The sequence below is a fragment of the Salvelinus fontinalis genome, chromosome 2, assembly GCF_029448725.1.
Source record: "Salvelinus fontinalis isolate EN_2023a chromosome 2, ASM2944872v1, whole genome shotgun sequence".
In the NCBI taxonomy this organism is placed as follows: domain Eukaryota; kingdom Metazoa; phylum Chordata; class Actinopteri; order Salmoniformes; family Salmonidae; genus Salvelinus; species Salvelinus fontinalis.
The window spans coordinates 78,504,917-78,521,846 of NC_074666.1; the positions used below are offsets into that span (position 1 = coordinate 78,504,917).

Here is a 16,930-nt window from a genome sequence, read left to right on the forward strand (position 1 = left end):
GTATGTCAAGTCCGATGGTCACCGCCTTTCAAAGTGAGTTACATTATGGGGATAACATTGTCCGTCTAGCGCCTACTTGTCGACTGCATTAACTTTACAGAAATCATGTGATCAAAGATCATTAAGTTTTGACTGCAGTCGACAGCAAGTTTCTGCAGTTGCTCTTCACCAACTTCATCCTGCAGCCATCGCCTGAATTATGGCAGGCTCTAGTGTCAACCAGTCATTACAGTGTTGTTTGACCCACCTGAATGTGACCAAAGACATGACTGAAACAGTAATTGATTGTACAATGAACACACATATGATTTCAGTTTGTGAGTGTGTAATATGGGGTTTGGAACCATGACATTCGACATTGTAATGAAAACTTTCTTTATCAACACTTCCATGTTGATCTGAGCCTTGCTGTTGGAATACCACATTAGTGTCCAACTTTCGGATGTCACAGATGCATCGACTTCACTTCTTGACTTGTCTTTTGCCTTACTACTCAAACGTGTCCCATGTCTTTTCTGACATTAGAAAAAGTTGTTTCAAATCTTAGTTTCAAGTATATTAATTTTCATTAATCTATTGACATCTATTGACAGTCTGTATTGTAAACTTTTGTCACAGTTAGTCTATGTGCTGGGACTGCTCAACCCAGACCCTATATGCTGGGAATACCACGATAAGGGAATTAGGCTTTGACTAAGATTTTTCACTTTAAAATGTATTCCTAACAAAAAACATTGATTTCAAAGTTTAACAAACCATACAATTCTTTGCACAATGACTACTTTTAACAATTTACACAGAACATTTCACAAAAGCACATTCACTGGAAGAACTGTGCAGATGCAAAGTTTGGTAACAGAATTATGGTAAAATCTCCCTCAGTTTTTTATGCGACCATGTTTAAAAAATATATATCTGCTCCGAATTAAAATTCAAAGATGTCTGTAGAAAGAATGGGATGTCAGCTATGACATGACACCTTGAGTTTGAATACATTTAATTTGGTTATTGAATTACAGTAGGTGAAGTGGATTTACATCCGGTAACGGAATTAAGGTAACAGAATTACATCATGGGTTCCTGATCTGTACAATACAGAAAAGCATTATTATGGAAAGGGAAATCTTAATGCTATAGCATGCATTGACATTCTAGATTATTCTGTGCTTCCAACGTTGTGGCAACAGTTTGGAGAAGGCCCTTTCCTGTTTCAGCATGACAATGCCCCCGTGCATAAAGCGAGGTCCATACAGAAATTGTTTGTCGAGATCGATGTGGAAGAAATTGACTGGCCTGCACAGAGCCCTGACCTCAACCCCATCGAAAACCTTTGGGATGAATTGTCGTGAAGAGGGCACGACAAAACCTATTCCCCCTTAGGAGAATGAAAAGATTTGGCATGGGTCCTCAGATCCTCAAAACGTTCTACAGCTGCACCATCGTGAGCATCCTGACTGGTTGCATCACTGCGTGGTATGGCAACTGCTCGGCCGACGACCGCAAGGCACTACAGAGGGTAGTGCGAACGGCCCAGTACATCACTGGGGCCAAGCTTCCTGCCACCCAGGACCTCTACACCAGGCGGTGTCAGAGGAAGGCCCTAAAAATTGTCAAAGACTCCAGCCACCCTAGTCATAGACTGTTCTCTCTGCTACCACACAGCAAGCGGTACCGGAGCGCCAAGTCTAGGTCCAAGAGGCTTCTAAACAGCTTCTACCCCCAAGCCGTAAGACTCCTGAACAGCTAATCAAATGGCCACCCAGACTATTTGCATTGCCCCCCATCCCCCTCTTTTACACTGCTGCTACTCTCTGTTGTTATAATCTATGAATGTCACTTTAATAACTCTACCCACATGTACATATTACCTCAAGTAACCGGTGCCCCCGCACATTGTCTCGCTATTGTTATTTTACTGCTGCTCTTTAATTACTTGTTACTTTTATTTCTTATTCTTATCCGTATTTTTTTTAACTGCATTGTTGGTTAGGGGCTCGTAAGTAAGCATTTCACTGTAAGGTCTACGTTGTATTCAGCGCATGTGACTAATAAAATGTGATTTGATTTGAAAGCTGACTGCGAGCCAGGCCTAATCGCCCAACATCAGTGCCCGACCTCACTAATGCTCTTGTGGCTGAATGGAAGCAAGGCCCCACAGCTGTCACGTTCCTGACCTGTTTTCCATTGTTTTTGTATGTGTTTAGTTGGTCAGGGCGTGAGTTGGGGTGGGCATTCTATGTTATGTGTTTCTATGTTGGGTTAAATGTGTTGCCTGATATGGTTCTCAATTAGAGGCAGGTGTTTGACGTTTCCTCTGATTGAGAACCATATTAAGGTAGGCTGTTCTCACTGTTTGTTTGTGGGTGATTGTCTTCCGTGTTTGTGTTCGTCACCACACGGGACTGTTTTGTTTGTTTAGTCTGTTCCTGTTTGTGCGTTCTTCGTGTTATGTAAGTTTGTTTGTTCAGGTCTGTTGACTTCGTTTATTGTTTTGTAGTTTGTTCAAGTGTATTTTCGTCTTCGTTATTATTATTAAAATCATCATGTCTTCATTCAACGCTGCATTTTGGTTTGACCCTTACTCCTTCTCCTCATCCGAGGAGAAGGAATTAGACAGCCGTTACAACAGCAATGTTCCAACATCTTGTGGAAAGCCTTCCCAGAAGACTGGAGGCTGTTATAGCACCAAAGGGCGAACCAACTCCATATTAACGCCTATGATTTTGGAATGAGATGTTCGACGGGAAGGTGTCCACATACATTTGGCCATGTAGTGTAGCTTTCATTTGACACACAATTTGATATGCTCCTATGAACTTCACATGTTGGTGCTCATGGGTCCTTTTAGATGGATATGCCCTAAAGCTACGCCTTGTAAGGCCGATATATGATGGCTCTATAGTCAACGTTACAGATTGGCTAATGGAAAACGCTGGCCTATATTTTTCTACTAACCTGGGCCGTTTCGCAAAAGCATCTTAAGGCTAAGTTCGGGAGGCAGCGCTCAGGATTCCCTCTGAGGACCAACCTCCCCCACCCTCACTGCGCTATCAAAATCCAATTTTGTTTTATTGCATACTCTAATAACCTATGAGATACACCTACACAGTGCTATTCCATACATAACTCACTTGAGCACAGTACACAACTCTTCAAACAAGGTTTTACCAATTAGAGTCAAGTGCTTCATTCTATATCTAGAGGATTCCTGATATCTCCAGGAGTGATAAGTGTATTTATTTTTTGTCTTTATCTGTTGTGGTCTAGTACTGTCTTTTTGCTAGTTATTTACAGATTATCTCATTTTGCTCTTTAGTAGCTTTGCCAACTATGTGTGTGTTTTAAAAACCTGTTCGCACCTATCTCTGTAGACGTTAAAGACGCTCCCCACCCCTTGGCTTCAACCCTTCTAATTTAGTGTACCCTGCGTGCACAACACATGTCAAATTCTGGGTCTCTGGCAGCGTTTGGAACTGCCGATCTGCGGTCAAGAACACAGAGTTCATCTCAGCCTATGCTGCCCTTCTTTCCCCTCCTTGCCTCTTTTCACCTCACCCTTTCCCAATCCCCTCCAACTCACAAGGCAGGCAATACGCTTGACTTCATCTTTACTAGAGGCCGCTCGCCTACTAATCTCACTGCAACCCCCCTCCAGGTCTCTGATCACTACTTTGTTTCCTTTTCTGTCACCCTTTTCTTCAACCCTAACCACTCAGCCCCTACCCAGATGGTCATGCACCGTCGCAATCTTCGCTCTCTCTCTCTGCCAGTACGCTGTCCTTTTCTAACCTATCATGTCTCCCTTCTGCTCCATCCTTCTCCCTCCTGTCTCCTGATTCTGCCTCTTCGACCCTACTTTCTTCCCTTTCTGCATCCTATGATTCGCACTGTCCCCTTTTCTTCCTGCCAGTTCTACCCTCCCCTCCTGCTCTGTGGCTGAGTGACTCATTGCGAGGGTACAGAACAGGACTGCGGGCAGCTGAGCGAGGAAAACGAAACTTCCGGAGGACCTGATTCAAAGGACCATCCTACCCATGCTAGATTACGGAGTCGTAATTTATAGATTGTCAGGTAAGGATGCTCTCGAGCAGCTAGATGTTCTTAACCATTCAGACATCAGATTTGTTACCAATGCTCCTTATAGGACATATCACTGCACTCTATACTCTTCTGTAAACTGGTCATCTCTGTATACCTTTCTTCTGCAGCCCTCATCCTCCAAATACAACACCCGTTCTGCCAGTCACATTCTGTTAAAGGTCCCCAAAGCACACACATCCCTGGGTTGCTCGTTTTTTCATTTCGCTGCAGCTAGCGACTGGAAAGAGCTGCAACAAACACTTAAACTTAAACTGGACAGTTTTATCTCAATTTATTCATTCAAAGACTCAATCATGGACACTCTTACTGACAGTTGTGGCTGCTTTGCGTCATGTATTGTTGTCTCTTGTCACGCCCTGGCCTTAGTATTATTTGTTTTATTTATTATTTTAGTTAGGTCAGGGTGTGACATGGGGTATGTGTGTATTTTGGGGTATTATATGGTAGAGGGGGTGTTGGTTGTAGTTTATGGTTTTGTGTTGAGTGTATGTGTCTAGCTGTGTCTATGTTGGGTGTAGTTGTCTAGGAAAGTCTATGGTGGCCGGAATGGGTTCTCAATTAGAGACAGCTGATTTCTGTTGTCTCTAATTGGGAGCCATATTTAAGGCTGCCATAGGCTTTAGCTGTTGGTGGGTCATTGTATATGTATATGTCGACGTAAGTAGTTTGTGTGTGCACTTGCGTTTGAAGTTTCACGATCGTTTTTGTTAGTGTGTATAAGTGTTACGTGTTCATCTTCGTTGTTATAATTAAAGAAGATGTATTCAAGTCATGTTGCGCCTTGGTCCTCTCATTCATGTCAACACGATCGTGACACTCTACCTTCTTGCCCCTTGTGCTGTTGCCTGTGCCCAATAATGTTTATACCATGTTAGGTGCTGCTACCATGTTGTGTTGCTACCATGCTGTGTTGTCATGTGTTTCTGTCATGCTATGTTGTTGTCTTAGGTCTCTCTTTATGTGTTGTGTTCTCTTGTCATGATGTGTGTTTTGTCCTATATATTAACTGTATTTGTATTTTTAATCCCAGCCCCTGTCCCCACAGGAGGCATTTTGCCTTTTGGTAGGCCGCCATTGTAATTATAAATTTGTTCTTAACTGACTTGCCTAGTTAAATAAAGGTTAAATAGATAAAATAAATAAAAATAATCCTTTAACTCCCTCCTCTTTACATTCTCTTCCTCTGTATTCGCTGCTAAAGCCACTTTCTACCACTCTAATTTTTAAGCTTCTGCCTCTAACCCTAGGAAACTCTTTTCCACCTTCTCCTCCCACCTTAATCCTCCACCCTCTCTGCGGACGACTTTGTCAACCACAACCAAAAAGGTTGACGACATCCGCTACTCATTCACTCAGCCTATTGAGTCCCCTGGTCTCCCTCACACAGAACTATCCTACGCCTTGACCTCGTTCTCCCCTATCTCTCCAGATGACATCCTGCGACTAGTGAGGTCTGGCCCCCCGACAACCTGCCCGCTCAACCCCATCCCCTCCTCCTTCCTCCAGACCATCTCTGGAGACCTTCTCACTTCCCTCATCAACTCATCCCTGACCCCTCTGACTTCAAAACGGCCCGAGTTGCTCCCTTCCTCAAGGAACCAACACTCGACTCATCTGACATCAACAACTATAGACCTCTATCCCTTTCTTTTCTTTCCAAAACACTTGAGCATGCTGTCTCTGATCAACTTTCTCGTTATCTCTCTCAGAACGATCTTCTTGGCCCTAACCAGTCAGGCTTTAAGACGGGTCACTCAACTGAGACTGCTCTTCTGTGTCACGGAGGCTTTCCGCACTGCCAAAGCTGACTCTCTCTCCTCTGTTCTCATCCTCCTCGATCTATCTGCTGCCTTTGACACCGTGAACCATCAGATCATCCACTCCACCATCTCAGGGCCGGGCGTCTCAGGCTTTGCACACTCTTGGATTGCATCCTACCTTGCAGGCCACTCCTACCAGGTGACGTGGAGAGGATCAGTGTCTGCACCACGTACTCTCTCTCACTACTGTGTCCCACAGGCCTCGGTTCTAGGCCCTCTCCTCTTCTCTCTATACACCAAGTCACACGGCTCCATCATATCCTCACATGGTCTCTCCTATCATTGCTAAGAGGATAACACTCAACTACTTTTCTCCTTCCCCCCTTCTGACACTCAGGTGGTGACATGCATTTCTGCGTGCCTGGCAGATATCTCAACCTCGACAAGACAGAACTGCCCGCTCAAAGAACTCTCCATCATGGTTGACAACTCCACAGTGTTTCCCTCCCAGAGTGCAAAGAACCTTGGTGTGACCCTGGACAACCCTCTGTCTTTCTCTGCAAAGCAGTGACCCGCTCCTGCAGGTTCATGCTCTACAACATCCGTAGAGTACGACCCTACCTCACACAGGAAGCAGCACAGGTCCTAATCCAGGCACTTGTCATCTCCCGTCTGGACTACTGCAACTCGCTGTTTGCTGGGCTCCCCGCGTGTGCCATTAAACCCCTGCAACTTATCCAGAACGCTGCAGCCCGCCTGGTGTTCAACCTTTCCAAGTTCTCTCATGTCACCCCACTCCTCCACACACTACACTGGCTTCCAGTCGAAGCTTGCATCCACTACAAGATCATATTGCTTACCTACAGAACAGCAAGAGGAACTGCCACTCCCTACCTTCAGGCTATGCTCAAACCCTACACCCCAATCCAAGCACTTCTGCCACCTCAGGTCTTTTGCAATTCCCGCTTAGCCCACTCTTAGCTTCTATCTCAAGGCCATCAGACTGTTAAACAGCCACCACTAACATTGAGTGGCTGCTGCCAACATACTGACTCAACTCCAGCTCACTGTAATAATGGAAATTTGATGGAAATTGATCAAAAATGTATCACTAGCCACTTTAAACAATGCCATTTAATATAATGTATATGTATATACTGTACTCTATATCATCTACAGCATCTTGCCATCTTTATGTAATACATGTATCACTAGCCACTTTAAACTATGCACTTTTATGTTTACATACCCTACATTACTCATCTCATATGTATATACTGTACTCGATTCCATCTACTGCATCTTGCCTATGCCGTTCTGTACCATCACTCATTCATATATCTTTATGTACATATTCTTTATCCCTTTACACTTGTGTGTATAAGGTAGTAGTTGTGGAATTGTTAGGTTAGATTACTCGTTGGTTATTACTGCATTGTCGGAACTAGAAGCACAAGCATTTCGCTACACTCGCATTAACATCTGCTAACCATGTGTATGTGACAAATAAAATTTGATTTGATTTGATTCTCTGTCCTGGCACCCCAATGGTGGAACCAGCTTCCCCCTGAAGCTAGGACAGCAGAGTCCCTGACTATCTTCTGAAAACTATTGAAACCCTACCTCTTCAAACAGTATCTTAAATAATCCTCCTCCTCACCTCGACCCACCACCCCAAAATGAAGTATTAAAATTAAACAGCACTTTTACTTGACCCTGCCCCTTTCTAGCTCTCTACTGATAGCTACATTATTGAGGAAAAATGTACTTTCTATGCCTGTGCTGTGATATGTGGTTGTCCCTCCTAGCTATCTGAAGATGAATGCACTAACTGCTGCTCTGGATAAGAGCGTCTGCTGAATGACTAAAATGTAAGTATTTCCCTCTGGACAGTGGCCCTGACAGTAGCCTACATTTACAATCACCTGCGTTAGGGTCCTGGTATAAATCAAATGTATTTATATAGCCCTTTGTACATCAGCTGATATCTCAAAGTGCTGTACAGAAACCCAGCCTAAAACCCCAAACAGCAAGCAATGCAGGTGTAGAAGCACGGTGGCTAGGAAAAACTCCCTAGAAAGGCCAAAACCTAGGAAGAAACCTAGAGAGGAACCAGGCTATGAGGGGTGGCCAGTCCTCTTCTGGCTGTGCCGGGTGGAGATTATAACAGAACATGGCCAAGATGTTCAGATGGCCATGTTCAAGATGGTAAGTTGGTAACCCTTGACTCTGGCTCACATTTTGCCCTGAAAGCCACTGTGATGGCTCCCTAATGTATTTATTTATTTACCGTTATTTTACCAGGTAAGTTGACTGAGAACACGTTCTCATTTGCAGCAACGACCTGGGGAATAGTTACAGGGGAGAGGAGGGGGATGAATGAGCCAATTGTAAACTGGGGATTATTAGGTGACCATGATGGTTTGAGGGCCAGATTGGGAATTTAGCCAGGACACCGGGGTTAACACCCCTACTCTTACGATAAGTGCCATGGGATCTTTAGTGACCTCAGAGAGTCATGCCAAGAATCTTGAAGTTGAAGTGTGTAAGCCTACTGAAAACAACACACAATGACGGCCTCCCAAGACAAAATAGTGCTTCATACAGACTCAAAGCAGGCACTGACAGAAATCACCAGTGAGACATGTGTTTACTGTCTATCTAACAATATTGTGATCAAATATGACTTGCTTGTCAGCTGATTATTTTGTCAACATCAAGTTAGGCAAAAGCTAATCAGAATAACAAAACAGAATAACAATTTCCCTCCTTTGAATGTGGGTTTGTTCCTGTCTCATTAGAAAGGGAACCATTATCCAAAATATAGTCACAATCTGGATGGAGTCTTGTGAATTTCTGCCTCCACAAAAACATACTTATTATTTTCACACATTTGATATATTTTCCCTATGAACATAAGCACACTTTTACTAACTTAAACTCACTGCTTAATTTGTAAATTGCGCAACGTTGTAGCCCAAGAGCTCAAGAACGCATGAAAATAAAAATCACTTTTATAATAAAGCATTGCATGCATTATCATCGCCTTTGCGTACTGGCATAGAGCAGTAGAGTATAGAGAGGCGATTGCAGAAGTTACACACTTGGAGAAATGTTTAGTGGCCTAGGGTCTGGGAAAAATTGCCTTCATAAACGCATTTCATACAATTCTACATGATTTTAGATGACTGGAGACTTTAGCCGAATATTTTTTAATACCTCACAAATTATCGAAATGACAGGCTGTACTTTGACACTGACAAACTGAGAATCTGAAATCAATGACAACGACCTTGTCTTGAATCCATCAATAGCCCAGGCCTAGGTGTGTGGAGACACATACACATATTGTACAAAATAAATTTGTCCTAAAAAAGCTTTCGTTTCACTGACTCACTCAACGATACGCAGCTCACTAACCGGTGATGGACGATGCGCTCGTGCCAAAAGCTTACCTCTCTCTTGTTTTACTTTGTAAAACAATGCTGTTCGCTCAATAGGTCTATTTGGAAGTTGATAACTTGCCCAGTCATACAGACAGAATAGTCTTCTCTATTCATCAGGATCTGTGTTGTCCCGCGATTGTATTTGAAATATCGTGAAAAGCCTGTTTTGGCTGACAGCAGTAACTCTATAACTTTGGCAAAATGTATTTAAATGTATCAGGGGGTCTGTGATACCTCCAGCATCCTTCTCGCGGCTATGATTCTATAAGGAAATAAATGATTAAGTGTAAAGCTGGAGAGATGAGAGTTGCATGCTGATATATATCAGAGCAGGGAAAGAGATAATAGAAAGTGACTCTCATTCTTGTTCTGTGAGGCGCACTTCTCTCTCATCACAGCAATGACCACGCGTTGGTCTATTTGGGCTACAACGTTGCGCAAACCATCCGGCTCAAATGAAGCACTGCTTAAACTCAGTATAAAACATTGGTTAATACGGCTTAGTGGTTAGTTCATACATCAGTGAAAGCAAACAACAAAGCCACCTAGCCCTGTTGTTGTAGCTCCAGAGTTGACACACACTCCCACATGCTGATGTGTGACTTGTTGACTGTAAAGAGAAGAGTTGTAGATGTGACCCTACTCCATTTTTTCATTTTGTTCTGTCAGAGCAGTGTAGGCAGACTTTGAGATGCAGCCTTACAACATGGGTCTGTGTTGTTCCAGATAAGCCCACTAGGTGGCAACATCAATGCACTCCAAGTACAAGTGTAGTTCTACATTACAGTACTATGTCATTACATACTTTAACAAGAGCGGGGAACATATGTCCTTAATTTACCACATGAGTCGGTTAGGTGGGAATTTCACAGTATTGCTGTCACATACTCAGTTTTATTGGAGCGTTGGTGACCTACAGTAGGAGGCGAGGCAAGGATAGGGGGCCATTTATGAGTATTGGGACACAGCGTTGGACACCTTAGGCTGCGTTTAGACAGGCAGCCCAATTATGATATTTTTTTCACTGATTGGTATTTTTTTCACTGATTGGTATCACACCAGATTTTTTCTCATCAGATCTTTTTCAGAGCTGATCTAATTGGTTGATCTAATTGGTCAAAAGACCAATTAGATCAGCTCTGAAAAAGATCTGATGAGAAACGAGCTGATGAATACCAGTTAGTGGAAAAAATATTGGAATTGGCCAGGGATATAGGGTATGTGCATAGTGATGGTCATTAGCATCCAACGAAAGGCGGCCTCTCTAAAAAGCCCACTCACTTTGAATGTATTTATCCCTCTTCTGTCTGAAAGAGTCATAGCTTTTGTACTTGCATGCGGGCCCTGCTTGAGAAATTGTATGACCGGCGTGCTACTTGTCCATGTTTATTGAGTATGTTAACAACCTGGCAATATTCACCCAATGCCTTGTTTACAGCTGGATTATTGTGGTATTACTAGGCTACATATTATCATCCCACCTAAGTGCTCACTTTAATATTCTGTTCACACTCAACAGTTCACGTTGCTTTCCAACTGGTGAGCTTCCCTCTGTGTATGTTGGAATAACCTTTCACAGACTTATGGCAGGCATTTATGAGGATTGCTAAAGCCCTTGGAAAAGTTGCAAAAGCCACTAAGCTTTTAATGTCATATCATATCAATTTCCTTGACCTTCAAAAAATAGGACCTCTGTTTATTATTCCCCTGTCAAGGCCCTGCCCCCTGCCCCGTGTCAGCTAAAGCAGAAAAGAACAGAGTGTATTGCACTGCCCGCCTCATGACGGGAGATAAACAAACCATACAACAGCAGAGACAGCAGACAGAGAAGGGAGGACGACGCGCTGCTTTTTAGCTGGAATTGTGAAGAGCGCTGCGATTAGCACGTCGTCTACCGTGTGACCCATTTCCATGCTGTTTCATGGGGATTTCTGTGCTACTCTTCTTTTCTGGAAAGATGACTCTGCAGAAGCTCTCATCAAACATGAGTGATTAGCATTCGTGGGTGGCCGCCTGCTGCCATAGGAGCAATGTGTTCCTGCAGATAAGCTCCCCCTCTGACTGCTCCTCTCCCCTGATCCACACAGCCTCTCTGTGAAGCTCATGTGACAGGTGGGGGACGGCTAGTTTAAGTCTCCTGGCAGTGGTTGTGAGGGCTATATCAGGTGCTGGGACTTGAGCTATCTATCTCCACGGTGCAATCTCTTACACACACACACACACACATAGGCGTACACGCACACACTCATGAGGAGGGGATAAACAAAGAGTCACTGGCCCTCTGTCTGTCTGTCTGTCTGTCGGGCTGTTAGTGTTTTACAGCGGCAGGCTGAGCACCTTCATCAGTGTCTGTGTCAGGGATTGTAAGCATATGGCAACACACCCCGGTCTACCCAGGAATCAAAGCCGTAGCACATGCTCTCACTGGCTGGGGAGACACTGACTGGAACTTCCCTGGCTGGAATCCTTAGTGTGAAGGGAATGGGGTCAGTATATCGCACAAGTCAACAGTAAGGTGTGTGTGGCACTCGGCTAATGTGACCTGAAATCACTTGGCCACACAACGCTAAGCCGCTCCTTCCTCTTCGTCCCGGAAACCTGCTAAGATGAGGCCTCGGTCCGTGTCAGGGTGCTCACGTTAACCCTGGAATGGCCTGACACGCTAAACCTGGAATGGAGGAAATGTGTGTGTCTGTGGTGGAGAGTGACTGATGACGATAATGTACCTACTGGGTGTGTTTTACATATCTATTCTTAAGCTTTGAGTGATATGCTACTACTGTGTTATATCACAAGTAACTGATGAGAATTTGTGAGATGTGTCAAACAGACATGAATAAACCCCCTTTCCTATAACCACTATGCTATTACCCTTCCTTGACTAAATCTGCACACAACCCAACCCCCTATTACTGAGTTCATCATCAGACAAAAATACATGGCTGATGAGGACACTGTTGTAAACCTATTTTATAAGACAGTGAAACCTCTTTCAGCTTATCTGTATTGCTTTTGTCTCTGTGATTTAATTTCCTATTGAAGAGATTAGGTAGGTATAGCCTAGATTTAGATGGTCAGCTATCTTTGTCTTTGGCTTAATCCAGACTTCTTGATGAAGCCTATTTCTACAGTGCCAGGATGGCAGGCTGTCAGGCAATTCTAGTCTGTTGCAACTTGACGTTAAGATGGATTCATTCGTTTTGCTGTAGTCATTATCTCCATTTGTATCCAACCCACTATTTCAAGTAGTTCACAGTGCAACATTATGTAATATTGCTAAAGATCACCACGGTCAACACCACAGATAAGTGGATAGCTCCTGTCCTGGGAGCAATTACCTCAGTAAAACAGTTATTATTATTAAGTTAATATACGTTTTGATGACTCTTGTCCTCTGTTATCGTAATAATTACCTTACAGTGGGCATAGAGTATAGCACAATATACAGGTTAGTAAATCCAACATTCTAAACCAAAAGCTGGCATCTAAAGCCTTGGCACATTGCCAGAATGCATTCATATCACACTTGGACCAAGATTCTTGTGACTTATTAGGCTACCTTGAATAGTAAGTTTGCAGGTACTACTGTACAGTATGTTTAGGCTACTACGCACCACAAACTAACAGCTTTCTAATTTCAAAGTAAACTTCGTTAGAATGTTTTATTTTTTTAGCAAATGTTAACTAAGAAAATATATACTGAACAAAAATATAAACGCAACATGCAACAATTTCAAAGATTTTACTGAGTTACAGTTCATATGAGGAAATCAGCCAATTTAAATGGATTAATTAGACCCTAATCTATGGATTTCACATGACTAGGAATACAGATATGCATCCGTTGGTCACAGATCTCTTAAAAGAAATGGGCCTCGCAATGGGCCTCAGGATCTCGTCACAGCATTTCTGTGCATTCAAATTGACATTGATAAAATGCAATTGTGTTCGTTGTCTGTAGCTTATACCTGCCCATAACATAACCCCACCGCCACCATGGGGCACTCCGTTCACAAAGTTGACATCAGCAAACTGCTCGCCCACATGACGCCATACACATGGTCTGCGGTTGTGAGGCCGGTTGGACGTACTGCCAAATTCTCTAAAACGATGTTGGAGGCGGCTTATGGTAGAGAAGTTAAAATGTAATTATCTGGCAACAGCTTTGTTGGACATTCCTGCAGGCAGCATGCCAATTGCACGCTCCCTCAAAACTTGAGACAACTGCACATTTCAGGGAGGCCTTTTATTGTCCCCAGCACAAGGTGCACCTGTGTAATGAGCATGCTGTTCAATCAGCTTGGTGGTTAGATTATTTTAACAAAGGAGAAATGCTCACTAACATGGATGTAAACACATTTGTGTACAAAATATGAGAGAAATAAGATTTTTGTGGAATGGAAAATAAACGTTTTGTGTGTATGGAAACTTTCTGGTATCTTTTATTTCAGCTCGTGAAACATGGGATCGACACTTTACATGTTGCGTTTATATTTTTGTTCAGTGTACATTCAAGGGAACGATAGCTTCACAACCTATAATAGTCTATGGTTGCAGGCAAAACACAGATCCGAAATGTGTTTTTGGGGGTGGAGCCCATTGAGCGTTCACTGTGCGCTCGAGAAGTCTACCCGTTGTTGATACAGCGTTAATCAACATTGGGAGCGGACAGTTAGACGTGCGACCAGAGACACGGTTTGAGGAATACTCGGATTGATGTGATTTATTTTTCGTCTGTCTATGAGCAAGAACACGACCAAGTAAATTATATTTGGCCGATTTAAACATGCACTTTTTACTAGGGAGAACTCGAGAACGACCTTCATTCAGGTTGAGGTGAAGAGACTTGTCAGCACACTTGTTGATTTGTAAAATATTTTTTTGTATTATTAGCCAATAGTCTAATAGCCTATAGTTGAATTGAACATACAAAATCGAATGTATAAGCCAAATATGTAGACACTTTATCTGTAGCCTGTACTTATTTTTGTCTCATTTGGATTTTTGTAGATTTTTGCCAGTTTTTATTTTTCGACATAATTCACATTCCCTGCAACCTATTATGTTCCCTTGTCCCGTTTATGTTTTTGAATAGCCTTCGTTCGGATTTGCACTATCCACAAGTTGGGACACAAGACCCACCTGTTGCATTTCACGGCAAAACTCATAAAACAGACATGTCACAGCTTGAGGTCGACATGGCCGGACTGGGTTTCTCCAAATTACCTACTGGGTTCGACGCCAATTCCTGTTTCCCCGGCCGAATACCACCAAGGCGAAGAAGACACTCGGCAAACTCCAGGAGAAACTCGTACAGGTTGAGCAAAATAAATACCTTGGATTTGGAGCTTGAAGTTTATGATGATGCCCCTCTCTCCAAAACTCACTCCTGGTCTGCTGATGATATTTTAGCAGAAACAGCGGCAGAGGATAAAAAGGTGGACTCATCAGTACCAGCCTCACCTGTCTCAAGCCCGGGAACGAGCACGTGCTCACCTCCTGGTACCCAAGCATCAGACCCCAAACCACCTTTTGATACCTGGGACGCGCCACAGCCCAGCTCGCAAGCACAGGGCACAAGTTCAGATTCCGAGGAAGAAATCACTGACAAAAAGGTAACTTTATCTCGAGCTCCATTTGAAAGCAAACGGGAGCAAGAGGAAAAGGATGAAATTGAAACCAAAGCCGTGGCGACGTCACCTGATGGAAGGTTCCTCAAATTCAACATTGAAATTGGGAGAGGGTCGTTCAAGACGGTGTACAAAGGCCTGGATACGGAGACAACAGTAGAAGTGGCATGGTGTGAGCTACAGGTAAATAATGAATTTGCTATGTTTTGTGTACAGATGGGGAAAACTCAAAAGAACACACATCATTCTCTTAAAATCTTATTTGGGCCACCGCAAAAAAAATAGTTTACAAAGGCTTTGGCTCAGCCAAACAAAGTTATCTCTAAATTGTGGAGTGGGTACCATGTGTGCTGTCTTGTTTAATTATCTGGGTTCTCTGCTACATGTGACAATGACATCAAATGAAATCCCAAGTTCAAGAACATTGGTAAACTGAGACACTAGAAAACATTTAAAAAAGAAGGTCAAATGAAAAAAAGGACAGAAAGACATCTGCTCATTTCACTTCTTTATTGTCGGGGAAGGGTAATGTGTTTAGGCAGTTATGCCTTCACCAGATCAAGAAGTGTGCCAAATCCATCGTTTTTTTATACAAGTGTTTAGGTGATAATTACAATTGCCCACACCTTCTCTCGACATTATCAGCCACTCAGATAAGATGCCATACATGACTTCATTTATAATCTCTGTGCTATTTTGGTTTCGGCCTATCAGTTTTTGTCTGCTGTTTTTGAGAACCTGTGTGGACCTACTGAGTTTAAAGCCCTCAAAGTAATCATACAAATAGCCCTATAAAGGACACTGCGTTTCCACACATGGATGTCTTACATACAGTGGGTTTTGATCAGAGGCGCTTGCTCTTGAAAATGCTTTGCTTCAGTGCATCGCTTCGCTTGAAATTTGCATGAAGTAGAGGAGAGCAAAAATGTTTCTACCACTCCACTAGCAGAGTTCTCGCCGCTCACCTTCCCACAATCCCCTGCACATTTCTCTGGGTACCCTCGTTGAAAATTAATAGGGGCGGAACTTCTCCTGCTGAATTCGTTGTTGGTGAAAACAGCAGTAGAAGTTCCACCCCATACGTTTTCAACGAGTACACACAGAGAAATGTGCGGGGGATTGTGGGAAGGAGAGCGGCGAGAACCTAGCTAGTCGTGCGGAAGAAAAAGTTGAGTTGTGCTCTACTTTATGCAAATTTCAAGCGAAGCGAAGTGTTGGAGCGCAGCGTTGTTAAGAGGAGGCGCCAACTCTGGTCAAAACCCAGCGCTAGGTGGTTACAATTCCGGAGGCCAAAGAAATAACTGGCGAAAGATTCTAAGGGGGGGGTACTTCTTTCCCAAAATCATGTTACTGACGGCAAATAAACAATCCATAACTCTTCGTCTGCATTGTATAATGTATGAATATCTGTACTTCTCCAAACTGGCACCTATAACTCGGCTGTGATATAGAGAGTGGTAGGAAGCGCATCTTGCGAGCTGTATACCACAGCAGAGTTATCAAGTGATTTGAAATGTGTCTTTCAAACCACTTGATAGTTGATAATTGCAGACAGAATACCCACATCATTTCATTGAAAGGATGTGGAAACAACATTGATTCTATCAGTGTGTGCCCAGTGGGTAGGAAACAGTTGCCCCACTTAGCTTTCATATGCAGATCACCTGCCATCAATTGAGGCTTCAGGGGTTTTGTAGTAAGGAAATATTATGATGTCTGATAATCGAAAACAAACATTGTATGATTTTAGTTGCATTTTAAACAGTTATCCACAACTGAGTATCAACACTGATGTTGAAGCAATTGAAAAATTGCAAAATCAGTTATAGGCCTATTTTCAACTGGGAAGCATATTATATGTGTCTTTACTTACTTTAACCCCTTCATGAAGGGCACTGTGCTGTCACTGTTAATGCATATAAAGCCTATGACAAGGGGTGAGGTTGGAATGTTTTTCTATCATTGTTTCGCTGAATGCACACTAACAATTGAC

General features: G+C 43.1%; 1 protein-coding gene across 2 annotated transcripts in view; it reads left to right on the plus strand.

The window, feature by feature from the left end:
• The first annotated feature begins 13,938 nt into the window (after window positions 1-13,938).
• Window positions 13,939-16,930, plus strand: part of LOC129827646 (serine/threonine-protein kinase WNK4-like) — a 77,526-nt gene continuing 74,534 nt past the window's right edge. For both annotated transcript variants that reach the window (XM_055888676.1, XM_055888684.1), the window contains exon 1: window positions 13,939-15,120. In XM_055888676.1, coding sequence (XP_055744651.1) covers window positions 14,389-15,120 — 732 coding nt within the window. In that variant the 5' untranslated portion in view covers window positions 13,939-14,388. The remainder of the gene's footprint in view (window positions 15,121-16,930) is intronic.